The sequence below is a fragment of the Callospermophilus lateralis genome, chromosome 10 (assembly GCF_048772815.1).
Source record: "Callospermophilus lateralis isolate mCalLat2 chromosome 10, mCalLat2.hap1, whole genome shotgun sequence".
In the NCBI taxonomy this organism is placed as follows: Eukaryota; Metazoa; Chordata; class Mammalia; order Rodentia; family Sciuridae; genus Callospermophilus; species Callospermophilus lateralis.
The window spans coordinates 129,484,443-129,512,346 of record NC_135314.1 but is presented as its reverse complement, the minus strand read 5'-3'; the positions used below and the strand labels follow the sequence as shown (position 1 = coordinate 129,512,346).

General features: G+C 45.7%; 1 protein-coding gene and 1 pseudogene across 2 annotated transcripts; both read left to right on the top strand.

Moving 5' to 3' along the window:
* Positions 1-9,353: 9,353 nt before the first annotated feature.
* Positions 9,354-10,046, top strand: LOC143408805 (translationally-controlled tumor protein-like; annotated as a pseudogene).
* A 4,073-nt stretch (positions 10,047-14,119) lies between these two features.
* On the top strand, positions 14,120-27,539 carry Alas1 (5'-aminolevulinate synthase 1). Of its 2 annotated transcripts, XM_076868051.2 has the most exons (11): positions 14,120-14,231; positions 15,186-15,405; positions 17,233-17,460; positions 18,674-18,823; positions 19,224-19,446; positions 20,529-20,713; positions 21,340-21,519; positions 22,040-22,204; positions 23,421-23,689; positions 24,868-25,030; positions 27,236-27,539. In XM_076868051.2, exons 2-11 carry the CDS (start codon positions 15,207-15,209, stop codon positions 27,394-27,396), a joined length of 1,923 nt encoding a protein of 640 aa, XP_076724166.2. In that variant the 5' UTR covers positions 14,120-14,231; positions 15,186-15,206; the 3' UTR covers positions 27,397-27,539. The 2 variants fall into 2 exon arrangements, with proteins under 2 accessions (XP_076724166.2, XP_076724167.2); XM_076868052.2 differs by lacking the exon at positions 15,186-15,405.
* The last annotated feature ends 365 nt before the right edge of the window (positions 27,540-27,904 follow it).

The window sequence follows — 27,904 nt, the reverse complement described above, 5'->3', positions numbered from 1 at the left end:
TATTAAGATGTGTAGAACTGAGTAGTTTGTGTAAAACCTCCAAGGTGGCAAGTGACTAGCCTAGGGCTAAGAGCAATGTGCTGGGGTACCCCTCTTTGGGTAGGGTTGGCATCCAGTTACTATTCTCAGCAAGGTTCAGGAACTATGGAACTGGGCTGAGGACAAAGGACTAAGGGGAGAGAAGGGGAACTTCCAGATCTCATTGTCAGGGTCTAATGGCCACCAAGTAAACAGGAGTGGAGGAGGCTATGGAGACAGTATGAGAATAAATTGGGCCCAAGGAGCAGACAAGGCAACGTTACAGGGCTGGGGTAATACAGGAGGAGTCTAAGTGCCTCAGGGAGGTATCCTGAAGTCCAGCAGGGGGGAGGGGAGAGGTGGGTGCGAGGCTTGGGCCAGGGAGTGAGGAGTGGCAAAAGAAGAGGGCAAGCCACAGGGAGATTGTGACAGCATTTATAAATGTAGAAAGGGCAGTACCAGGCCATAGAGAACCAGAATTCCCAAACGGATAATTGGGAGTGGCATCAAGTACTGAAGTCACTGTGAGGTCTTAATGGATGGTGGGGGTACTCCTGAATCCTGCTGGAGAAGGCAAGGAGAGAGATGGAATTGGGGGAAGCCAGGAACATGAGGATGTCTAGAGGAACTAACAAGGAAAGAATGGGGTGCCCTTTGGGGCAAGGGGGTAGGTCAAGGGATGGAACCAACAGAGAAGGTGACAGGCCATGTGTGTCTGTCTGTAGGGGAAAGGCTGAGCCCACAGGCTTGGAGTTATGCCATGCTGGACTCCAGTCCCATGTGTAATGTCAACCTACCTCTGTGGGCAAGGGTTTAAGGTCCTAAGCCTCATATAAGATAGAGAACCTAACAGAAGCCAGGCATATTAGTTCCTACAGCTACTGTAATAAAGAGTACAAATTATATGGCTTAAAACAATATAAATTCATTCTCTCACAGTTTTGGAGGCTAGAAGTCAAAGAGCAAGGTGTCAGCAGGGCCATTCTCAAATGACCCTGTGTTGTCCCTTCCTGCTTCTAGTAGCTCTAGGAGCTCTGGAGCTTGTGGTGGTATCATCCCAACCTCGTAAACAAGAAGAGCAAGTTGGGTATGGTGGTGCACGCCTGTAATCCCAGTGGCTCTGGAGGCTGAGGCAGGAGGATTATGAACTCAAAGCCAGCCTCAGCAAAAGCGAAGTACTAAGCAACTCAGTGAAATTCTGTCTCTAAATAAAATATAAAATAGGACTGGGATGTGGCTCAGTGGTCGAGTGCCCCTGAGTTCAATCCCTAATACCAAAACCAAAACAAACAAAAACCAACAACAAAAATATGAGCAGATGAGAGAGCTCAGGCTGGCCAAATTTCCATGTATGTGCCTACGTATTTACACGTACACACATGAGTGCCCAGGCAGATACACGTGCATGGGAAGCAAAGAACCACTCATGAAGTTACACCCAAGAGGGCTGGGACAGGTGACTCAGGGACCTCAGCCTGCAGCCTCTTGCCTGGCACGACCAGGCTCAGAATATAATGTCAGCTTCCTGGGCAGAAGGGCCAGCAAAATCAAAGCTTTGCTCATTGGAAAATTCCTTGGGAATCTTAAGCAAGGCCAACACTGACATCATGTGCAAATTCAAAGATAGCCCTCCACACCCAAGGCTATTCAACTCCACATCTTTGGCACGATATGGGAAGACTGTGGAGTGTAGCCAACACAGCCCACTTGGGGGCCAGGGATCAGACACAGAATCATATAGTTCCTGAGACCCTAGTCATGATTATGGGCAGCCATTCCCACAGACAGAGAAACATGTCATAGGAATCTCTCACTTCTGTCTCAGTAACTCCTATACATCTGGCAATCAGAAAGACTTCCTTCTCAGCTTCCCACTGGGGTCACCCCCAGGCCAGGCCAGGCTAGCAAAGGGAAGGTTTGAGAGGACAGGCCTGGCCCCAGTTCCTCCCCTATTCAGAACTTTCTGGGTTTTGCCATAGGATACCCTGTGAGCTCCTCAGTGTCACTGTGGGAAGCTGGGTGAAGTGAGTTTATCAGTACTGCCATGACCTCTGAGCATGCATTGGGAACATGAAGTGCTAGAACGCAAGTCAATACTGATAAGGTTCATGGAGTGGTGACACAGCCCACAGGGCCAATCCCCACTACCCCAAGCTAGACATCTTGCTCCCTCCCCATATGCTCCTAGGCCACAGGACCTGGTGTGAGACCAGGAAGCCCATAATTGATTCTTTCTGTGTGTTGGCCCCACATGTTCAGGCCAGGTTGGACTGAGAGGACTGAACTTCAGCCCTGCTGAACCCCTCTGAGCTGCTCCAGGCTTCACCCATCTAATAGAAACCTAGCAACTCCCCAAGTGAGGTGCCAAGCCCTGCATTCGGATGGTGCTGTCAACACCATGGCACATCCCTGGGCTCCTGGAGTTGACAGAGATTAAGAAAGGTAACAGGATTCATATATGCAGAAAGAGATTGGGAGCAAGCTGGGGAGAAGGAGGGGGCAACTTGGAAGAAGTTTCCAAGAAGAGCCTCTTGGAAGAGCAGAGAGACAAGAATGGGGGACAGGGGATGGGAAGGGAAAGATTGCCCACCAAGATGTGGGGTGCAAACATTATAGGCATTAGGGACAGCAATAGCAAAGCCTGAAGTAGGGTTTTGCTGGGTGAATTTAATGGAAAGAAAAATGGACTTTGGAGCTGTCAGTGAGATATGTGGGCCTTGCGACTCCTGTGAGGACTTGGCTTCTAGAAAGGAGCCACAGGAGTTTTTTGAGCAAAGGAGGAACTCCATGCAGTTTGAGGTCTTAGAAAGATCACTGTGGCTGCTCTGAGATAATATTAATGGTTTCTCAAGTGTGCTCTGGACAGCAGCATCTGAGAAGTTGTTCAAACATAGGTCCTCAGTTGCCTGCTGATTCAGGAATCATGGCAGGGGGTGGGTAGCACACCCCCTGTATCATAAAGAGCCCTCCAGGGAGGGCAAGGGTGGCTCAAGCAGTTTGGCTCAAGTTCATCTATTTCTTAGTTTTTTTTTTTTTTTTCCTTTTGTGGTATTGGGGATGGAAGCCAAGGTCTCTGAATGCTAGGCAAGTGCTCTGCCACTGAGTTACATCACTAGCCCTCAAGTGCTTCTGGAAAACTCTGAACCTACCAGAGGCTCTGAGGAGAACAGGTCATACGGTCAACTGTGTGTGGAAACAAGGCACACTTGGTTAGCTTGCCAACCCACAACTCTGAATGCTTCTGGCACACACAGCCTGTTAAAGGCTCCTGCCAAAATCCACAAAAATGAAACCACTTAACCTATGTTCAGTCCAGGTAAATTATATAATACACTTTCTTAACTTTTTTTTATTTATTTATTTTTAATCACAGAACACCCTAGAACACTGTATAAACATCTGGCCACATTGAAAAATGCCGATTCAGTGTGTTTGGTTTATTGGTTTATTTTCTCAGGCTCCCATGCTGCATCTAGCGTAGAGTGACCACTCAACAACTGCCCTTTGAAAAATGCACAAATCTCTCCATGATGACCCTAATCAGACCTGAATGATTTACCAACCAATTGACCTTTCCCTAAGATCTGGGAGGGTCTTGGCTACAGTTCCTCATGCATTGACTCCCTGGGCTGCCCTGGGAGCCTGGAGGCTTGGGAGAATCCAAGAACAAGAAGGAGAAGATGAAAGGCCACCAACTCGGCCTTTCCAAAACAATGACCATCTGTGGTGCTCAGATTGCCCTCTTGGCATGAGCTCATGGCCAAGTCACAAGGCATCTTCTCAGAAGATTTTTTTGTCCAAGAACCATCCTCTGGGCCTAAATGATGTGTTATTTATAGAAGGCTTCCTTGGATCCCAGGTCATCAGTTCAGGCCAGCCTCCTGCCTTCAAGTTGGGCCCTTGCAGACAGCCAAGCATCAAACCTGCGGGTCAGGGCCCTTTGGGGCCTTAAAGATGGCCTGGCTTTCCTTTGCTCTCAAGGAAACCTCACCAGGGCCCATTCATTAACAAGAGGCTTCTAACCAAGAGATTTGAGTAGAGACTGAGGTGCAAAATAGTCCAAGAAATGCCAGAGTCTCCATGAGCACTAGAGACCCCTGAAAAACCAAGTCCATGTTCCCATTGGCAGATAGAGAAACTAAGGCCCAGAAAGGAAAAGGAGTTGTTATGGTCACATAGCTTGACTGTAATGTCACTTTGGTCAATCTGGAAGTTTTCAGGGGTGTACAGGGACGTCAAGACAGTAGTGAGCAGGATGACCACAGAGGAGGCAAACAGAGAAAGGGACAGTCATTGAGAAAGACTCAGAGGGGTGTTGGGTTCTGAGATAAAGATTTGCTACCTGCTCTGTAGTCTATCCCACAACCTCTACCCCTGACTTCAACATGAGTGCAGGTACGGCTAGGGCATGGTGCCACATCCTGGGGTGCTAGGCAACCCTTGACAGGTGACACAGTAGGGCTGAGGGGTTAACAGTATAATCCTGTGACCATGCATGTCTCACTCACGTCTGTGTGATACCATATATGTTATCCCAATCATGGCACACTGTGACTGTCCTTGTGTGATGGTATCACAGCCCTGGGGGCACACTGTGGCTATACTTGTGTGTCACCTGTAGCAATGCGGCTTTGCAGCTACCCGTGGCTGTTGGTATCTGTCTTGCTGTCCTTATGACCAGAGAGTTGGGCATGTAGTTATGTGTGAGATGGTGTTTGTGACTCTGCACACCTGTGGCCCTGGAACTATGTATGTATTTGAAAGGGACCAAAACAGCTCTTGGCATTTTTGTGTACCTACAAATCCAACAAGTAAGCTGCAGTGCAGAAACTTAGTCCTGAGAACTTTCAGATGCGAATTGTCACTGAAGTCTTCTTAAGATGTAGGCAAGCTATAGAAAAGTGATCCCTTCTACCACATAACTATGGACATCTTCTGATGTGCTGGCCAAAAGAAGGTGTAAGAGAAGGACTCAGAGGGGTGTTGGGTTCTGAGATAAAGATTTGCTACCTGCTCTGTAGTCTATTCCACAACCTCTACCCCAGCTCAGCTCCAAGGGGTTTCAATTGACTCCTGGCCACTACACACAGTATCCTGACCAGGTTTGGGATAAGAAATGGACTGTCCCAGGGCAAGTGCAGAGAGAGATGTTGAGGATGATGGTGGGGACACCTTGGAGGGCCCAAGTCAGCTTATATGTATGTTTATGGATGGTGATAGGGTGGCAGGACCTGGCCACTCACACATCTTTCCCAGGGCAGACTCCCAAAGGTGCCCAAGCAATGGTGTGCCCAGTAAACAACCTTGCTCAGGTTCCCTTCTCCAGACCCCTTGGTGAACTGTCATCAGCTTCTAGCTTCCCACACTTGCATCTGTGCTGACACAACCTACCCACAAACTGCCCCATCTCTGGGGCCCAAGGACTCATCCATAGACACTCATTCACACACAGTCCACCACTAATCCTCATTTATCCTCCCACTCCACTCATTCATGCATTCACTCATTCAGTCAACAAATACCCATTGAGCACCTGTAATGGGCCAGCAACCTGTTGACCTCCTCCAGTTTTCCCAAGTCAGAGCAAAGAAGGCACAGTCCCAAGAGACCCTTAGTGCAGGGCAGTTCAGCAAAGAGGAACCTGGGGCTGAGTGGGCTGGTGGCCGTTAGCTGAGGGGAAGAAAGAGCTGCTGTCATAACCAGGCCAGTGCATTAAGCCAGACGGGTTCTGGGAATTGGGTAAACTTGTGGCTTCCCCACCCTCCCATGTATTTCAGGCTGGGTCTGGCACAGTCACCCTGTCTGGGGCCCAGGGTCTGCTTCATCTGGAGTTGAGTCCCAAGGCTTTAAAGCTATCCTCTCATTCCAAATCCCATACAACAAAGTTCATCTCTCAGTTGGCTCTCAGGTTTGCCTAGGTTGAGCCCAAATTGCCTTTTTATGAAAGGCACCTCATGTCTCCTTCCCACTATCCATCTATACCAGACTTCATGACTTCCAAGGGCAAGGGGGCCTATGGCCTTCCAGCTCCTCCTCATTCCGCTTCACAAGAGTCCCCCAGAGGGTCTATGGGTCCCAGGGAAACTGCTGCCCTCACCTATATGGGCCCTGCAGACCTCTTCACTGCTGATCCTGGCTGCATCTTAGTCCCAAAGGCTTACTTGCTAGGATGCAGGGTGGGAGTGGGCTGAGCAGGATTCCCCTACCAGGTGGCCATCACTCCTCTGCTGATTTTGCTCATAACTCCAAAGCCTATATCAGGACCACAACAACTCTAGAGCTGGTGAATGTCAGCAGGTCACAATTTGTTTAGTCTTGTGCAAGAATCTGTTAACTCAGTACCTATGGAGGCCCAATAATGTCTGTAGTCTTACCCCTCCCAGAAGAGTCTGAGGTTTTGTTTATTTTTTTAATTATTTTTTAGTTGTTAATGGACACAATACCTTTATTTTATTTATTTTTATGTGGTGCTTCACATGTGCTTAGGCAAGCTCTCTACCACTGAGCTACAACCCAGCCCGAGTCTGAGGGTTTAATTAAACCCAAAGGGAACTTCTGTAAAGAGAGCCACCAGTGGCCCCTTGGATACCTTGCAAGGGTCTTGACAAGGAGGTAAGTGAGAAGGTAAGGACACTTTGAGGTGTGGCCACAAGAAGGCAGGCCTGGCTTGAATCCCAATCCCAGCTCTGAAACTCTGGAAAAGTCACTCATTCCAAGGCTCAGTTCCCTCATCTGTAGTCTGTAGCCAGCAGATAACACTGCCTGCATGCCATTTCCAGGTGCTGGTGGCTCCAGAGAGGCTGCATCTCATTGAGGCAGCACTCTGAGGATGGGGCTACAGGGAGCCAGTTCATAGGGTGTTTGTATGAAACACACACGGTATCTGGATCTACTGTGCCTACGACAGAGACAACGTTCAGTAAGACAAAGGCTCTTACCCTTTCTGTTAGCACTGAGAAGGATGACGCAGTGGCTGCTGGAACTGGGAATAGAGGTAAGGAAGAAAGGATCAGGTTTTCCTCCCTGCCTTTGGAGACAAGTTCTAGAGTACAGGAGAGAAAATATTTCTCTTACCAGGGGCTCCCCAGGAGAAATAAGAGGAGGGCAGAGAGGTGGCCTCTGCTAGGCTGTAGGCCCTGGTGCTGTTCAGGCTCGGAGCCACTGACCAGGCATAGGGAATAGAGGGTGGGCAGCATCCCCAAGCATGTGGGAGTCCTTCCCAAGGTTGCGGCTTGCTGACCAGGCATTCCTAGGAGTCTCCTCAGAGTCAGGCTGGCTGGTAGCAGAACCAAAGCCCTGGCCAGCCTTCTTAGCTAAGCACTCCCATCTGCCTGGACCTGTTACCTAGACTAGAGAAATCTCCACAGAGACCTAAGAACTCAAAGCAGCCTCGGCCTCATTATTCCTCACTTCCTCCACTTCCCAGGGTGGAGGACCAAGCCAGAAGACAGAGGTCAGCAGGTCAGTCATGCTCCCTCCTTGCTGGCTATGTGACTTTGGGCAAGTTACTTAACCATTCTGAGCTTCTGTCCCATTCTGGGCTTATCATTGCACTGGCTCGTATAGTTGCTTCAAAGGAGACTTGAGTTGTACACAAGCACAGCCCCAGGCCAGACACTTATAAAGAGCTGCTGCTGCTGCTGCTGCTGCTGCTGTACCTGTTAAAGCACTGTTGTCCACCTTGGCCTTCATATTGGCCCTAGTCACTCAGCACCATTTCTCTGAATTGCTCACTCACTCCTTCCTCCCCTGCTTCCCTTCCATCTCCCCATAATATGAGCCAAAGGGAACAGGTTTTTAAATGTCTACAGGGCCAGAGTAGAATGAAAACCCCTGTATTGGGTGATAATCACATTGATGGTGGAATGTGTTGGGACTCTGACCACCCACCTGCTCTGCTATACAGCCCTCCTTCTCCCCTGGCTCTCTTGGCTCTGGCCTCCCTGGCCTCCTCCATGTAAGTCTCCTTCCCTAGCCTTCATTGGGGCCCTCTTGGCCAGGCTCTCTGTCCTAGGTGTCACTCCCTGACATCAGGTCCGAGCTCCAGCCTGGGTGCTCCTCTCTCCATTCTCTATACAAGTGCCCTCACCCATACCATCCCCAGACTTTACTGACTCCTTTCCTGACATCTCCCCAGCAAGGAGGGAGGGTGTGGGCAGGAAGGCTCCCTTACACTGTGCATTTAGCATCTGGCCAGAAGAAGGGGCTCAGCCTGCTCCTGTCACCTGCCTCTACTCCATCACCTCAAGGGGCCCTGCTCTGGCCTGATCCACATGTAGGGCTGAAGGAATGAGACCAGGAAGTGGGGACCCCACCTCTGAGCCAGTCCTTTCCAGAGAGCCCCTCGAAACTGTCGTAATCAACACTGGGTGTAGTGGCACACATGCCTATAATCCCAGGGGAATCCTCCTCAGGAGGCTGGGGCAGGAGGGTCACAAGTTCAAAGCCAGCCTCAGCAACTTAGCAAGGCCATAAGCAACTTAGCAAGACTCTGACTCAAAAAATAAAATGGGCTGGGGATGTGGCTCGATGATTAAGTGCCCCTAGTGCCCCTGGCATCCCTGGGTTCAATCCTCGGTAATGTCCCCCTCCAAAAAAAAAAAAGGAAAACCCAAACTATTCTAATCAGGGCTGGGGAGATAGCCCAGAGGTAGAACACTTGCCTAGCATGTCCAAAGCCCTGAATTCAATCTCCAGTATTACAATTAAAAAAATATCTATTCCAGGTGTTGTGGTACATACTTAGAATTCCAGTAAATTGGGAGGGTAGCAAGTTCAAGGGCAACCTAAGCAATTTAGTGAGGCCCTAAGCAACTTAGCCAGACCCTATTTCAAAATAAAAAGAGCTAGGGATGTGAAGCTCAGTGGTAAAGTATCCCTGAATTTAATCCCCAGTACCAAAAAAATAAATAAATAAATAAAATAAAACTACACTAATCTTTCCCCTAGCTCCCCAACCTAAGCACTCCTCCATTATAAACCCAGAGGTTGTGTGACTAGAAATCAGGACACCTGGGTCCCACCACAGCCCAAACATCTTACTGTGTGAGCTTGAGTGAGCCCTTTGCCCTTGCAGGGACTTGGTCTTTTAGCTCTAAATGGCTTAGGACTGTGGACACACGCCCAGTATATAAGGCCAGGCAGGTATTGTTGCTTGGACACCACATGTCCTCAGGGTCCCTCAGATCCCCCTGAAGGAAGGACTGGTAAAAAACTGGAGAAAAATGTCCTGCCTGGGCCAGATGAGAAATCTCCTGATTGTTAACTGTGAATAACTAATTCACATGCTCCCACCCTTGGCCCTACTCCAGTGCTGCCGTCATCTCCCTTCAGTCATGATTGCCTACTAAGACCTCATCAGTCACAATGTCCTCTGACATTTACAAGATTGGGAATCACAGACAGGCTATGCTTGGATGTGGAGGGGAAGGAGGTCACTAAGACTGAAGGTAACACTGATAACTCGCTCATTGGTGGCAATGCCTCTATGAAAGGCCCCCAGGGTGAAGGTATGAAAGCTCAGTGATCACTTAGATCGATGCTGTCATGAACCATTACCTGCAGGAAAGCACCGTCACAAAAGAAGCTACCAAAAGGACATCTGGGCTGAGAGTATAGCTCAGAGCTAGAGTACATACTTAGCATTAAAAAAAAAAAAAAAGGACATTGAAGATACATAATAGATTCACAGATTGCATGAAGTTGCTGAACACAGTAGTGCATGCCTGTAATCCCAGGGAATTAGGAGGCTGAGACAGGAGGAGTGCATATTCAAGGCCAGCCTTGGCAACTTATTAAGACCCTATTCCAAAATAAAAATGTAACAAGAGCTGGGGATGTAGCTCCATAGTTGAGCGGTTGAGCACCCCTAGGTTTAATCCCCAGTATCACACACATGCATATACACAAAGATCATATAAAATCAATAAAAGGCAACATTGAAAGGCAAACCAGAAAGAGTAAAACTGTTCAGGATAGATACTGTAGAACAAACCAAAAATATCCTTGCTAATTTCAAAAATTACTAGTTCTTTACTGGTGAAAACAAGAATCTAGATGACATGGTTGCTCTGATGGATTGCCATGAGGATGGTGTGACCCTCCATATATTATTTTTCTTTCAGGATGATTTTAAAATGGGAAAATGTTCAAAAAGTTGGAAATTTCTTTGATCTGTCACCTGTCATTATTACTGTTATCCACCTAACATCAGGACAAATGAGATTGATGCTCTTTATTTATTTTAACCATGATTTCTTAGGAGTGGAGCATTATTTTTTAAGAAAAAAAGTAATTGGGCCAGACACAGTGGAGTACAACTGTAATCCCAGAAACTCTGGGGCTGAGGCAGGAGGATTACAAGTTCAAGGTCAGCCTGGGCAACCTAGAAAGATCTATCTCAAAATAAAAATAAAAAGAGGTTGGGGAGCTAGCTCAATAGTAGAGCACCCCTAGGTTAGATCTCCAGTACCATCAAAAAGGAAAAAGAAGAAGAAGACGAAAACTGGTTGGTGGTATAGCTCAGTGGTACATTCCTTGCTTAACATGAGTGAGGCCATGGGTTTGATTCCTTAGCACCACAAAAAAATAAATAAGTAAAAGAAAAAGAAGGGAAGAAAATACCATGTAGGCACTTAAACCAAAACAAAATAAAAATAAAAAAATAAAACAAACAAGAACAATTTGAGTGAGCCAAATAGAACACATCTGGGCCACAGTTTTTGGGTGCTGGGCTAGAGGGCTAGGTTCAGGAGTCCCCTAGGGCTCTCTGGACATTTCCTGCTCTCTAGGCTGGGGTAATATTCTCTATGAACTTCACTCCAGACCTGCCTCCCCTTTAAGCAACCGCCCACCCTTGCCCCATAGCTGGCTTCACAAATGGAGGCCCAGGCTGGGCTGCCCCTTCCAGGATGTCACAAAGCCTGAGGGGGTTCTAAAGTCAGGATCAGGCCAAGGCATGTTCTGGGGGCCTCAGAACCTTCTGTCCTGGATTTTCCCAAAATTCTGTCTCACATGATGGCTCCTGGGTCCTGTTACTAGAAACCCTAGAGCTCATATCTCCAATCCTTCTGGGCAGAGCTGAGCTGTTTCTGAAACCTCTGGTCACTCTGTATAGGCTACCTCTATACAAAAAAGGCACCAACTTCCCAAACAGCACTACATCAGCAGCACAGGCTAGAGGGGCTTTGTTTAATTGGGGGCGGGGGGCAGGATTAGTAGAGGGGAAGGGTATGCTGGGGATTGAACCCAGGGCCTCACACATGCTAGTTAAGAGCTATACTCTCAATCCCTGTTGGAGGTTTTGTCTGTCTTCAAAGTTGCCCCATGTCCACAGGGTCTCCTTGAGAAGAAGGCTGGGAGAATTTCTTGCCTGGCTGCCAGATGTGGAAACCAAGGCCCAGTCAAAAACAACAAGCTCCAGGATGAGCTATTTGATCCTCTCCCAGGGATGCTGCTAAAAATAACTCCTGGGACCCAGAGTAGAAAGGGGGAATTCTGGGGCAAGCATTGATATTTTCCTTCTTCCTTGACCGCTGGGTGGGTGTTATGTGCAGCAGCCCTTGACAGTGTGACGCAGATTGGGTGAGAGGGAGGAAAGGCATCAGTGTCAGGCCTAGAATGAGGGCTGACCTTGCCTGAAGTTTAGTGGTTTGGCTCTCCCTGCCCAGGGCCAAGGCAGGAGATAAGTTTGTAAAGCAGATGGAAGAAGGAGGAAGGGAAAAGGAAGATGGGGGGAAGGAAAAGGACCAGAAAAAGGAGAGGGGAAGATGAAGGAAGGAGGCAGAGGGAAAGAAGCTGTCCAGGAAAGGGATTGCAACTGGCTCAGCATGGGCCAGACGCATCTCAAAGACAAGAGAGGCAATTCCCACTTCTGATACAAAACCTGAGGCTTGTTCAAGAACTCAGAGTCAGAATGTGGCAGATCTAGGATTAGAATGCATTAGCATCTCAATCTTCAAGATCTCAAACCTTGACCGAGTAAGGCAGAACATCCCAACATGTGGCTCCAAGACACTCTAACCCCACAGAATCAAAGGAAAATGGCCCAGGAACCTGCATTTTGTGCAGTACTCTGGTGGTGGTTCTTCGGGTCCTGACACTGCGAAGTTCTGTGGCTCATGTAGGGCCTCTCTGGTTTAACCTCCTATCCCATTTCCTGGTTTAACCCCTGTAACAACTATCAGGCTGACTCATATCCCCTATTCCCATAGGCCTGGGCTTTTCCTATTCCAGGCTTCACCCAGCAGTCTCTCAGTGCTCTGTGGATCCACCCTTCCAGTCAGCACCTACTTCTCTTCTGGACGACTTCCTGGTAGCTGGGATCCCCCTCCTTCTTGTTGAAGTAATAGCCTCCTCCATCTGGAATTGTTTACAACATTCTATTTCACTTTTCTTATGAGTCTGCCTGTTTCCCACCCTTTCTATTAAACAGGAAACTCCCAAAGGGCTGGAGTCTGTTGGTTTAAACAATAAGGCTGTGCAATCTATGACTTCACCTAGCCCTCCTGCCAACCACAAGTGGCAGGGCTGGGAGAGCGTTACAAATGAGGAAACCTAGCCTGAGTGAAGCTGTATGGCCTGCCCACGGCCACAATCATGTAAGATTCAGAGCTGATTTTGGAAACCATGTGTTGCTCCAATGTTTAGTTCTTTCAGCTTCTGCTTTGCCACTGATCACCCAAACAGCCCTGAGAGGCAACCAGGAGATCCGTTGCCCAGATAAGGAAAATGAGGCTCAGAGAAGAGTAAAGAACCCAACATTAGCTGCCCTGTGTTTGAGTCCAAGGGTTGATCTTTCTCTCTGGTTGATGGGTACTGCCTAGGACTCCCTTAGCAGAATGGAGCCGAGCAGGGTCTTGGACTCCCTGATCAGAGCCCTCATTATGGATTGGTCCCAGTGCCACTCTGGTGCTCCTCTGCAGAAGGAAACTCATCTTGCCAGCCTTGTGGCTGGCTGGGGCTTAGAGGGAGGGAATTGGGAAGTACCTGGACACACCTTGGTCGTCATCACTCTGAACTTTGTCCTTGTTATTAATGCTTAGCTGGGGAAGGTGCAACCTGAATGGTCCTTTCTCCAAGTGGAGGAGGACAGCTCTGAGCTTGGCACAGGCCCAGCCTAGCCCAAGCTGGGAAGGGTGTGAAGCAATAAGGTTAAGCCGGGTTCCTGAGAGGTGTGGTCTTGGGAAGCCTCCTTTTGAGGTATGGCCCAGCTCTGAACTCTGGGATGGAATCCTAAACCATCCAGCTGGTACCCAGGATGGCCAGCAAGGACTTTGGACAACAATCAATGGAAAATAAAAATAATAACAAATAATGTGTTAACCCCTAACTGCATGTCATACCCTATGCAGCTCTCTCCATCACCTGGGTGCTCCAGACTACGAAGCACCCAGGTTGAATGCAGCCATGTTCCTCTGTAACCTACTCGGCATCCTCTCATCATCTTTGACCAGAAAGTGCCATTCTGCTTCTGCTTCTTACTCTTCAATTTGCTGCAGCCCCTTGAACCCCCACCAAGACCACTCCATCTTTGGACGGTTCAGAAGCACTTCCTCTGGGAAGTCCTCTCTCGCTGTCACTAAAGCAAATCCCCAGCGGTGCGGGTTCAGCCTAAGATCCAGTCTCAGAAACCCTTCCATGTTTTTTTTGTTTTGTTTTGTTTTTGTACTGGTGATTGAACCTTGGGGACACTTTACCACTGATCTACATCCCCAGGTTTTTGTTTGTTTGTTTGTTTGTTTAATTTTGAGACAGGATCTCTCTAAATTGCTCAGACTGGCCTCGAACTTGCAATCCTCCTGCCCTGACATCCAGAGTTGCTGGGATTACACGCATGAACCATCACGGCTGGCTAAAAAACCCGTTTTTACTAAGTAGGGCCCCCCAGTTGGACCTAGTGGCACTTCGCCTCCGCCTTTGCCTTTCTATGCCCCACAGCAGCAGCTTTGGGTTCTCAGGTACAGGGTAACCAGACGGAAGCTGGAACCCCAGCGGCAGGGCCTGCCCATTCAGCCCCACCGACTCCCCGGGCGCGATGCAGCACGCCTGCGCGGAGAAAGGCCGCGCCCGGGGCGCATGCGCAGCAGTCAGTCCCGCCGTATATTAGGGCGACAGCGGTCGCGGCCTCTGGTTGCTCGCGGACAAGGACAACGGTTCGTTTGGACTTCTCCGCTTGAGTGCCTGCCGCCGTCGCCGTCGAGGGTTCCGCGCAGGTGAGGGTCCGCGCTCGGATTCGGCGCCGGCCGCAGGGAGCTGCCGCGAGTCCTGCCAGCCCAGACCCCGCTCCCCCGGCCCCTAGACCCCCTCCCCCATCGTCCCAGTCACCCGCCGCTCTGGGTCAGCGTTCATCCCCCAGATCTTTTGCCTGTTCAGCGTTCCCTTTTGGCCCCCTCGCGACATTCCGCCTTTGGCCGCTTTCGAATTCCCTTCTAATACCCTTCCCGTTATTCTTATCCCCGGGTAACCTTTGACCTCACTCCCCAGGACCACCTCCTCACACCAGACCCAAGTCCCACGATTTTATCGCCCCAGTTTCTGTCCAGTCAGCCCCAGCGCGCTTCCCTTCATTCTCCAGCCTTTCTCTATGCCCCCTTTCTTCTCAGTTCTCCCAGCTCTGGCGGCAGGATCTCCAGGAAATTATTGCTTCAGGGACCCAGGGCTCCGCTGGACTCCTTCCTCGGGTTAGGGGACATGGGAATCAGGAGAAAGTCAGGATCGCAGAGTCCTTCCTGTCTCAGTGGATGACAGTGGCGTCTTCCCTAGCTTCACTTCACCTGGGTGTGAGCTAAGGTGTCTTATCTTCACTGTGCATCTCCTTCAAGGAGCTCTGGCCTCCCAAACCTGTTTCTGACTTGTCCCTTTATTTTTCCACCCCCTTGATTATTAATTGTCCTTTTTACTCTATTTGCTCAAGTTAATTTGCAGGTGCTTTTCTGTAGAGTTGGAAAATTAAGAAGTTGTTGAACTGGGTAGATGTGGTCACCACTTCTTTGTTGAGTCCTATATCAGTGCTGTCCTTGGATATTTTTGAGTGAGATGTGTTAGTATCCCAGGATACCCTTGGCAAACTGCAGGTGATACCTGAACCCAGTATTGCCTCTTATTATTTTTTTTATTGCCTGCTTATTAACAAGCGTTGATGTCACTCATCGTCAATCTTTCTACAGGAGCCAGTATACTTCCCAGACATGGAAACTGTTGTTCGCCGATGCCCGTTCTTATCTCGAGTCCCTCAGGCCTTTCTGCAAAAGGCAGGAAAATCTCTGTTGTTTTATGCTCAAAACTGCCCCAAGATGATGGAAGTTGGGTCCAAGCCAGTCCCTCGGGCTGTATCCACTTCAGCAGTACACTGCCAACAGATCAAAGAAACCCCTCCAGCCAGTGAGAGTAAGTATCATAGGCAATGAAGGAGCAAGTGGGCATGTTTGCTCTCATTGCTAGACTAGAAGCAGTCCTAGTCCTCATTGAGGGCTCTCTCTGTGTGAGGCTCAGCTCTGCGTATGGATTATCTCATATAATTGTTGCCCTAATCCCACAGGTAGACACTTTTAATGTTCCTGGCTTTAAAGGTGAAATGGTGACCAGTGTTCTATACGATAGGTTTCTGGATTGCATGTCAGTGTCTGTGAGATTTTAGTGTTTCCCTAGTGCCTCATGTAAATATTCAGTTGGAATGTTCCACTTCAGCCTTTCTCTCAATAAATGTTTGGGGTTTGGCCTTTGGCTTTTAAAGTAGTGATTTTTTTTTCCTCTTAAGTTTTTATTTTCTTTTATTATGGCAAAATGCACTTTATGTAAAGTTTATCATTTTAACAACTTTTAAGTGTACAGTCCAGTGGTGTTCAGTATATTCATATTGTTGTGCAACCACCGCCACCGTCCATCTTTAGAACTTTCTTCATCTTGCCAAACTAAAACTCTGTACCTGTTAAACATTGACTCCTATTCCTCTACCCCCAGCCCCTGGCAACCATCATTCTACTTTCTGTCAGTTTGATTGCTCTGGGTACCTCATATAAGTGGAAGCCTACAGTCTCTTGTTAATGATTTTTTTTTTAAATATGTGGATCTGTTTTGTAAATGATTTGTTTTGTTATCAAAACAAATCATTAAAATAGGGGCCAGAGTTGAATTTGGTCTTGGTCTGGTTCTGCCAGGAGAGGAGGAAGCTTTTCAGATTGCACTTAATCCTAGAGAACATTTCACCTAACAGCTTAGGTGTGTTCTCTAGGTGTGGACCAATAAGAAATGAGTGTTCTTTTCTTTAAGAGGGAAGAATTTAATCCATTGTAGGATTTGTTTTCAGGAGTTGCTTGTTTGCATAATGTTTGCAGTAATGATGTTTTGAATCCTAAGGCTCTTTGTTTTCCTTTCCCTAGACTTTCTGTAATGAATATGTATTGCTTTTATAATGAATGAAAATAACTGAATTTTCTTTATAGAAAAATTTAATGAGAACTGTAGTGAGACACCTTATCCAAGTTATAGGAAAGCTTAGCCAGTGACTCTCACATGAGTATTCCAAAATGATAAAGACAGACTTTTTTTAGAAGGAAGGTGAATTAATATTTCAAGGGGGAAGAGAAGTCATTGTAACCAGAAGCATAATTATCAGTGAGCTGTGTTAAGTCAGCAGCCTCCTTTGATGGATTTAAGTGAAAAAGTAGGTGAGGTATGTGAGTGTGATTTGCCCATGTTTTTTTTTTTTTCTTAGCATACTAATAGTTTGAAGTCTGTTTGACAGCAATCCTATTTCTTTTGTTTAGAAGAACATCAGTAATTATGTTAAGCAACCACAAGCTTCTTTATCAAGAATATATTTAGAAAATATTAGAGAAAAAAATTATATGAATACTTTCATTTACCTTAGAGTATGTTCCTGTCCTGAAATGCATTAAGTGGATATAGTGTAGAAATTACTGGCAGTTATACAAATCAAAAACTCTGGAAAAATGGTACTTTTTGGATTTATAGGGAGAAATACTATAGTTCAAGAGATAACTGGAATATGCCAGTGAACCCTTCAAGAAGCATTATTTTCAGTGGGAAAGATGGGAAAATAGAGCTATTAGCAGAACCTAATAAAAATAAGCTTGTGTCTGGATTTTAAAGTAGAGTTAATTGTAAAGTTTATCTTTGAGGCAATAAAGAGAAAAAATCTTGTGTACTGTATAAGCAGATTCAATGCCTCACTTTTTCCATTTTCTCTCTCAGAGGACAAAACTGCCAAAGCCAAGGTCCAGCAGGCTCCTGACAGATCCCAGCAGACTCCAAATGGCACACAGCTTCCGTCTGGACACCACTCGCCTGCCATGAGCCAGGGCACTGCAAGCAAATGCCCTTTCCTGGCAGCACAAATGAGCCAGACGGGCAGCAACGTCTTCTGCAAAGCCAGTCTGGAGCTTCAGGAGGATGTGCAGGAAATGCATGCCGTGAGGAAAGGTAACAGAGGAGATACAAACCATGAGGAAGAGTGCAGAGGTCCTTTGGCTCCTGAGATAGATTTGTGTGTGAGCTGTTATTAGCGTGACATTTGTGTAAACACCTTCCCCTTTTAGGACAAAGGAGGAAGGTCCTTAAGATAGAGGACTGTGTTGCAAAATGTGGGACTTTCTAGTGAGTAATGTGTAGGATGTGGCTATCTTTACAATAACTGCTTGATTTCTGAAAATAACCTGCAATCTTTAGCTACTGTCAACTGTCCTTTGTCCCTTTAGTTTTTCCCTCTGTAGTCATTTGGTAGGATAAAAGGTAGAAAACAAATAGTGTTACTGCAGTGAATGCATATCCTAGGACTCCTGATCTCTGTGTCCTGCAGATGGTCATTGAGTGGCAACCTTAATTCCAGCTGAGTATCCACAACCCCCTGAAAACCTCACTGACAGCAATTGTGCATATGGCCAAAATTATTTTCTGTGAACTCTATAGAGATTGGGGTGGGCAGTGGAATGGGTGGAGTGGAAAAGGCACGCCCATCAGCAAGAAAGCTTTGGACTTTAATGTTTATTAAAGCAGGCTAGTAGCTTTGAAAACAAAATAGCACCAAAAGTCAGCTATTACAATACATAAACTAGAAGAAGAGATGCTGCATTATATACTCAGTTACAGCTATTACAACTAACTTTGGTTGTGATCCGCTTTTTTGTGAACTAAGTAGTAGCCATTTTTTTTTTTTTTGAAGGGGGGCACTGGAGATTGAACTCAGGGACTCTTTACCATTGAGGTACATCCCCAGTCCTTTTCTCATGTGGAAATTGGTCTCAAATTTGCAATCCACTATTCACCTGCCTCATTCCCTTGAGTCACTGGGATTACAGATGTGTGTGTGCCACCACACCCAGCAGTAAGCCTTTTTTTTTCTTTTTTTTTTAGTACTGAGGATTGAACCCAGGGGTGCATAACCACTGAGTCACATCCCCAGCCCTTTTTAAATTTTATTTAGAGACAGGGTCTCACTGAGTTGCTAAATGCCTTACCAAGTTGCTGAGGCTGGCTTTGAACTCATGATCCTCCTGCCTCAGCCTCCTTAGCCACTGGGTTTACAGGTGTGCACCACTGAGCCTTACAGTAAACTATTTTTGATGGTGTGTCTGGAAAGTATTGTGAACTTGAAATCAAATGTTGATCCCATTTGCCTCTTGTTCTTGTGTTATAGAGGTTGCCCAAACCTCAGTGAACCCCAATGTGATCAATGTGAAGACTGATGGAGAGGATCCAAGTGAATTGCTTAAGAATTTCCAGGATATCATGCGAAAGCAAAGGCCAGAAAGAGTGTCTCACCTTCTTCAAGATAACTTGCCAAAATGTAAGTCTCACTGTCATTTGCCTGATGCAGGAAAGAATTTGCAACTTAAATGTACCTCAGATTAGAATAAAATTGAATGGCGAGTTAAGGATTAAAAGCCATGATCCTTGCTTGAGTGAGTAGATACTCAGTCTTGGTGATTATTGGTGACTACTAAGTGCTGTTGGTAGCTCACCTTCTCTCTTTTAATACCCATCACCTACCTACTGGGGACTGGGCCAAACACTTCATACACATAAGTCTTGTTTACCCCTCACAAGATGAGGACGTGAAGTAACTTGCCCAGAACCTCCCTGCTATAAAATGGCTATTCTGGGATTTGAACTTAGGACTTACCTTCCCCCAAACACAGATATGCTTCTGAATCATCAGACTCTACTGTCTTTTGTTTGTTTTTTAGCTGTTTCTACTTTTCAATATGATCGTTTCTTTGAGAAGAAAATTGATGAGAAAAAAAGTGACCACACCTACCGAGTTTTTAAAACTGTTAACCGGAAAGCACACATCTTCCCCATGGCAGATGACTATTCGGATTCCCTCATTACCAAAAAGCAGGTGTCGGTCTGGTGCAGTAATGACTACCTAGGGATGAGTCGTCACCCACGGGTGTGTGGGGCAGTTGTGTAAGTAGCCCTCAGCTTTCAAATGCTGCTGTCATTATTTGGCGAGACATTGAAAATTTTTATAGGTTGGATCTTTTGTAGGGGGGATGTTCAGCAACTGGAAGTGTGCCATAGCAAAATATTCTTAATCTTCAAAAATACCTGCAGGTTACTTTTAGAGAAATAATTTGCAGGTAGTGGTAGAGCTTCATAGCATGTGAGGTTTTGAACTTACTGGCTCATTAACTATGTACATTAGTTCACTTCCTACCATTCCACAAGCGAGTGTGCCTTTAACACCAAACAGCATTGCTTTTACAGAAACATCCTTGATTGTGGCCGCAGGTGGAGAAATATAAATCTAGCTGCACTAGAGGAAAAGCTACTTAAGAAGAATGATAGATTCCATCATTCATGTCCTTCAGGAGGATTGCCATGGCTAGGGATGCTTGAGAGAGTTGCTGGCCAAATTCTTCAAGAGGGCTGGGGATAGAGTTTTGTGGTAGAGTACTTGGCTTGGCATGTGCCAGGCCCTGGGTTCAATCCCTAGTACAGCCAAAAACACAAGCAAAAAAAAGAATAAGAAGGTTTGCTAAAATGCGTGTCTCTCCCACCCAAAGTTCAGCAATAAATGTATATCTTGATATAATATAACTGGTTTATAGTCCCTCTAAAGTTTGCTTTCTTTTAACATGTTGTACTATTGGAAGGAATAGTATTTCTTAGAGGAAGGAGACATTAATATAAATTAACTTAGCTAATACTAAGTATTAAGTTACTAGTACACGAACACTGTACTTGATGATCCATAGAAATATCCATCATTCCAGTGAGACACCATCCCTACTTATCTGAAGATGAAGTCAATTGAACCTTCCAACCCAAAGATTTCACAGTGAGGGGGAGTTTCTAGATCAACACAAGTTTCCGTCTTCTGAATCCTGGAAAGAGGACTATTTACATAGTGTTTAGAACCATGAGCTTAGGAACTGGGGTTGTAGCTCGGTGGTAGAGCACTTGTCTAGCACTTGTGAGGCTCCACATAAAAATAAATTACAAAGAAAGAACAATGAGCTTTATTATTATTATTTTCTTTTAAACAGGGAGACTTTGAAACAACATGGTGCTGGGGCAGGTGGTACTAGGAATATTTCTGGAACTAGTAAATTCCATGTGGATCTGGAACGGGAGCTGGCTGACCTCCATGGGAAAGATGCAGCACTCTTGTTTTCCTCATGTTTTGTGGCCAATGACTCAACCCTCTTCACTCTGGCTAAGATGATGCCAGGTAAGGAAGGGGGTACTCTTGAGTGAGAAACTTGATACCAATGAAGATTAATGAAAGGTCATGTCCTTAAGCTAACCATCTCAGATGTGCTTTGTATTCTAAGAAGTTCCTTTGGGAGAATCTCTTAATTTTTAGTTATCTGTTGATTGAGTTTGGAGTGAGGCACACAGATTTAAAAACATTAATTACTCACAACAAGAGTATTCTATACCTCTGGACCTTCTCAAAGAAGCACTAGCCAAGCGTGATAACACACACTTGTAATCCCAGCTACCTAAGAGGGGCCATGTCAGGAGGATTATAAGTTTGAGGCCAGCCTCAGCAATTTAGTGAGACCCTGTAACCAAATAAAAAATAAAAAGGACTGGAGATGTAGCTCAGTGGTAGAGCACCTCTGGGTTCAGTCCCCAACTGCCACCCCCTGCCCACATACATACACAAAGAAAGAAACAGTAGTATTATATCAGGAAAAAAAATGGCATATTTTTTTTTTTTTTTCCTAATGAGCATTTAAAGTTATTTTCAGGAAAAGTCTGTGGTTCTCTGTCTAGGAAATAATTTGTCTTTGATGCAGATGGCAATAAACAGCATTTTTTTTTTTTTTTTTTTTTTTGTTTTCATGGTAGGTTGTGAGATATACTCTGATTCTGGGAACCATGCCTCCATGATCCAAGGGATTCGGAACAGCCGGGTGCCAAAGTATATCTTCCGCCACAATGACGTCAGCCATCTTAGAGAACTGTTGCAAAGATCTGACCCCTCAATCCCTAAGATTGTTGCATTTGAAACTGTTCATTCAATGGATGGTAAGTTTAAATTGAGAAGATGAAAAACTGAGACTGAATTCTTTAGAGCTAGTTTTTAGAGTGTGTGTTTAGTATGCACAGGGTCTTAGATGTGATCTCCAAAACCAAAAAAAGGTACCTCTTGCATTGCATTTATTCTCCTTTCACTCTCTGTTGAGATTCCAGAATTGGTGGACATTGTGTAGATTTGGGTGAATGTATATTTTCTACTCTGGCTTTTACCAAGCTCTAAAACCCCAAGGTAAATTACAAATAGGAAGAAGTTCATTTTCTTCCCCAAATTAAAAATGGTATCTGAGGGTTGGGGTTATAGCTCAGTGGTAGAGTGCTTGCCTAGCACATGTGAAGCACTGAGTTTGATCCTTAGCACCACATAAAAATAAAATAAATAAAATGAAATATTGGGTTCATTTGCAACTTAAAAAAAAGATATCTGAGAATGTAAGTTACTCTGTTCTGACTCTAAACAGAAATTTCTGAAATGTCAAGCTCTTTAGAGTGGTCTCTGATCTTTCCTCAGGGGCAGTGTGCCCACTGGAAGAGCTATGTGATGTAGCCCATGAGTTTGGAGCAATCACCTTTGTGGACGAGGTCCATGCAGTGGGGCTGTATGGGGCTCGAGGCGGAGGGATTGGTGATCGGGATGGAGTCATGCCAAAAATGGACATCATTTCTGGAACACTTGGTATGTGTACTTTGTATGTTCTGTCATCTGCACTAAAATTACATTATCTTAACAGTGCCAAGGACTGGCTTGACTAACTGGGATCGGGTGAGAAGATGGTGTGAGAGCGTGCAAAGCTTCCCTTTGCTTGTAAGAAGCCTAAAGAGATAAAAATGTAGGTTGTATACATTTGAGGGTGTTTTTAAGCCTTCAGCAATTGGCAAGGCAGTTGGAAACACATGTATCTGTCAGCCAAAGTGCCAAGTTAAGGCCTACACTTAGTAAAGGATGGGCAGGCAACAAAGAGTATCCTTCAGCCCTGTCAAGGGGTCTGAGAGCTTCCTGCAGGCTCAGAGAACTTGGGGCTCTCAGGGGAGCCCTTCCAGGGGAAAGAGGCTTGCTCACCTGGCTCAATTCCATCCATTCTTTCCTTTTAATGCATTCTTAGGACATAGTGTTTTTGAAGGTTTGATCATTGAGAGATGGCAAAACCTGGAGGGGGAAATTTTCCACTCTAGGAGTCTAAACCCTCCCAGCCCTCCCTCCTGTGGTTCAGCAAGAAATGTTAATTGCAGAACATCATGTTAAGATCTCTGAGAATTCTTCTGGAGTCCTAATCCTGAAACTTGAGATTCATGTTATGTAAAGGACTTGAGAATTGAAAAACAAGTCTGGCCCTCAATCAGACCTAACAGGTTCTGAGTTTTTGTATTCATCTGGCAAATTCTAGAGTTTTGTTTGCTTAAATGGGAAGCAACAGGGGTCACACCATAACAGCTAATGCCTTAGCTGGGTAATGATGTTGCAGGGTAATGCTTACAGTGTGATGTGAGCACTGCAACTCAAATCCCATTCCAGAGAGCATGGAGTGCAGAAGAGGAGAAATGGAGCTTTGCTGGCTTGCAGAGTAGGAAGCCTGAGTGGGAGAAGCAGGTGAGAATAAAAGGGTGGGAGGAGAGGCAGCTTCCTGATCCCTGGGCACACTGGGACCAGTCACAAGGCTCCCAGCCTGCTCTGGAGACTGGCTTTCTGAGTTTGCCATGTGACTTTGGACAGGATCCTTACATAATGTTTTTCAGTTGTTCTCTCGTAAACATGAGTGGACATCCCTTTACTTCTGTCAGTCTAGGTTCAAAGAAAGAAGATAAGGAGAAAAGTAAATGTGTTGAGGCTTTGCAACACCTTGCTGTGTACATTTTGAAGCTGTTGCTGATATAATGAGATTCTCTCTTCCTAGGCAAAGCCTTTGGCTGCGTTGGTGGGTATATTGCAAGCACCAGTTCTCTGATAGACACCGTACGGTCCTATGCGGCTGGCTTCATCTTCACTACTTCCCTGCCACCCATGCTGCTAGCTGGAGCCCTGGAGTCTGTGCGGATCCTGAAAAGTGCAGAGGGTCGGGCCCTTCGCCGCCAGCACCAGCGCAATGTTAAACTCATGAGGCAGATGCTAATGGATGCTGGCCTCCCGGTCGTCCACTGCCCCAGTCACATCATACCTGTGCGGGTAATGGCCTGACTGTGATTGGAATCCTTGGGGGCTGCACCTCTGTACATGATATGCGGATGTTCTGATTTCCTCTTCCTGAAGTTGGTCTTAGGCAGGGTGACTACTGGGGCTAAGGGCTGCAACTAGTGGCCCACTGCAGTATATCTGTCTTTGGCTGCCTTACACGGAGAATCAAGCCAGCCTTTCGACCCAGCAGGCTGAAGCAGAGCTTCCCTCTCCAGATCACTGAACTTAATAGGGTAAACATAGCTCATATCTGGAAAGCTGCAGGAGCCTATAGAGAACATAGTTGTGTAAAATAAGCAGGTTTATACATCCTGGGAATGAAGACTGGCTGGTTTGAAAAACACTGGCTTGGGCTGGGATTGTGGCTCAGTGGTAGATCGCTTGCCTAGCATGTGTGAGGCACTGGGTTCGATCCCCGGCACCACATAAAAATAAACAAATAAAATAAAGGGTATTGTGTCCATCTACAATGAAAGAAAAAATATTAAAGAAAAAGAAAAGTGCTGGCTTGCCCATGTGAGGCCTGGGAGGGGGACCTTGTGAGGTTTACTTCTTATGTGCTTAGGTTCTCTAGTTGTCCCTGAATCAGCTTCTTTAAATTGTAGGTGTTGGACCAAACAGGGTGGCCCACCTGTAATCCCAGTACTTCAGGAGGCTGAGGCAGGAGGATTAAAAGCTTGAGGCCAGCCAGGCGGGGTGGCACAACCTGTAATCCCAGCAGCTTGGGAGGCTGAGGAAGGAGGATTGTGAGTTCAAAGCCAGCCTTAGCAATGGTGAGGCACTAAGCAACTCAGTGAGAGGCTGTCTCTAAATAAAATACAAAATAGGGCTGGGGATGTGGCTCAGTGGCCGAGTGCTCCTGAGTTCAATCCTCTGTACTCCCCCCCCCCCAAAAAAAAAAAAAAAGCTGGGGGCCAGCCTGGGCAATTTAGGAAGACCCTGTCTCATAAAGGGCTAGAAATGTGACTCTGTGATCCTGGTTCAGTCCCCAGTACTGAAAATAGATAGATAGATAGATAGTAGGTGTTTGGGCAGTTGTCCCTCTCCACCAAGCTTGTACATACTACCACAGTATGCCTTAAGCCTGAGCCTCATAGGCACTCTGGTTATCTTCTCTAAGAGATAGCCAGTCCTATTCTGACCCTACTTTATGCTCCCTTGGAACTTAGGTTGCCGATGCTGCTAAAAACACAGAAGTCTGTGATGAAATGATGAGCCGACATAACATCTATGTCCAAGCCATCAATTACCCCACAGTGCCACGCGGGGAGGAGCTCCTACGGATTGCTCCCACCCCTCACCACACGCCACAGATGATGAACTACTTCCTTGGTGAGTACCTGCAGAGTTGGGGGAGCCTCCCTGAAACTTTGTGTCTGTCTGTGCAGTGTTTATCACTGAAGCCTTTCAGAGGCAGGAAGATTTGTTTCTTCATGTTTCATGTAATTAAGAATGCCCTCAGATTGGGGAGTGAAGGGAGGGGAGGGGACATGGGGTAGGAATGATAGTAGAATGAATCAGACATTATTACCCTGTGTGTATATATGATTACATGACCCATGTAACTCTACATCATGTTCAACCAGATAAATGAGAAGTTGTACTCCATTTATGTATGATGTGTCAAATTGCATTCTATTGTTATGTATAACTAATTAGAACAAATTTTTAAAAAAGAATGCTCTCAGATGGTACAAGACTCTAAAAGTCATTTAATTGTTTGACTCAACTTTAAGAGCATGCAGTGTCCTTTTGGAAACTCTGAGGGAGCCAGTAAGTCCACTCTGTGTGTTCTTAGGACTGCCTCCTTAAGGGTACATCAATGGCTGTCACTGGGGAGGAGAGGTCTCTAAAGGCATGGATCTGCCCTTGGACCCCAGAGTCTAGCTTACATGCTCTCTACATGTGGTCTTGAACCAACCCTACACCTTACCCCTTCTGGTAAAAAAAAATTTTCTCAACATTTTATACAGCTCAATACTGCTGCTCCCTAGCCCCTGTGTCCAACCCAAAGGCAGAGACTGCCACAGATTGCCATTGCCACAAAAGGGTATTACTCCTGGGCCTTCCCAAGATGGGAGACTTTAGACAGACTCTGTTCTGTTAGAAGTGCTGTTTTCACAGGTCTATAATTGTAGCTACTTGGGTGGGTGAGGCAGGAGGATCACAAGTTAGAGGACAGCCTGGGCAACTTTAGTGAGATCCTGTCTCAAAAGAAAAATTTAAAAGGACTGGGAATTTAGCTTAGTGTTAGAGTACTTACCTAACAAGTATGAAGCCCTGGGTTCAATCCCTAGTACTGGAGGAAAAATAAAAAGCTCAGCTTTTTTACTTTGTTTTGGTTTTGGTTTTAGGTGTCAGGGATTGTACCTAGTGCCTTGTGAATGCGAAGCACACACTTTACTACTGAACCATGCCCCCAACTCCCAAAATGCTCAAGTATGGTAATAAAGCAACATCTGACCTGAAGGCTTGGGAAATAAGGCCCAACTCTTAAAAATTGTTACAGTAGCTTTTTTGAGATATAATTCACATGCCATAAAATTCACCTATACAGTTCTGGGCTGGGGTTGTAGCTCAGTGGTAGACCACTTGCCTAGCACATATGAGGCACTGGGTTCGATCGCCAGCACCACATAAAAATAAATAAACAAAATAAAGGTATTGTGTCCATTTGTTTGTTTAAAACAAATAAACAAACTATACAGTTCAGTGGGTTTTAGTCTCATTCGCATTGTTGTGCATCCATCACCTCTGATTCAAGAACATTTTCACCACTCCAGAGAGAAAAACCCCATATCCATTAGCAATCACTTCCCTTTGCCAGGTCCTGTCCACCACTAATCTACTTTCTGTCTGTCTGGATTTGCCTATTCTAGACATTTCATGTAAGTGGAACCATATGGTATGTGGTGCTTGATGCCAAAACTCTTCACAGCACAATGTTTTCAAAGTTCATCGATGTTGTAGCATTGATCAGCACTACGTTTCTTTCTTTTCTTTTTCTTTCTTTCTCCCCAGTACTAGAGATTCAACCCAAGGCCTCACGTACGTTAGACAAGTGCTCTACCACTGAGCTACATCCCCAACACTTCATTTTTAATTTTTATTTTATATTAAGACAGGGTCTTGATAAGTTGTCCACGCTGACTTAGAACTTCTAATCCTCCTGCCTCAGCCTCCAAAGTTGTTGACATTACATGTGTGCACCACCATGCCTGGCTCCACTTTCACATTTTGTTTTTCCATCAGTTGACATATATATATATATATGTTTATTTATTTATTTATTTTTAGTTGTAGTTGGACACAATATCATTATTTTATTTATTTAGTTTTATATGGTGCTGTGGATCCAACCCAGGGCCTCACATGTGCTAAATGAGCGCTCTACCCCTGAGCCACAACCCCAGCCCCAGTTGACCGTTTTGAATAATGCTGCTGTGAATGTTCATGTACAAGTTTTTGTGTGGATGTGTTTTCATTTCTCTTGGACAGATACTCCCTATAATATTTAAAAATTATTTCTCCTCACAGAGAATCTGCTTGCCACGTGGAAGCGAGTGGGATTGGAACTGAAGCCACATTCTTCAGCAGAGTGTAACTTCTGCAGGAGGCCACTGCATTTTGAAGTGATGAGTGAAAGAGAAAAATCTTATTTCTCAGGCATGAGCAAGTTGGTGTCTGCTCAGGCCTGAGTGTGACCTCAGTTACTCCATATAACTCAGCCATTATCATATCCAGATAGTCGTCAGAATTGTCTTTATATGTGCATTAAATTATATTAAATCTTAATCTATAGTTAAAATATAGTCCTGAAAATAAATTCTTGTTTAAGTGATAGGTGTTTCTGCTATTGGCTACTGAATCAAAAAATAATTTGAATTCAGTTTGTATTATAGAGATATATAAACCATAATGGCGGCAGACCCTGCTGGAGTGTCAGAAACTCCTCCTCTGCTTGAACCTTATCAATTCTTTAACACCCTCTGCACCCATGGAGGACCCAGCAGCACCCAACAACCAAATAGTTCTGAAAGCAGTAACACCACTGTGCAGCTGATTTCTCTTTATATTTTTGCCCTCACAATCTGGACTAGGCAGTCCATGCATATCAGCAGTCTTGCTGCAGCTCTTTCCCCCCAATTTCCCTGTCCACCTCTGCCTTGACCTCATACTTACCACTAAAAGTTGAACTATCAGGAG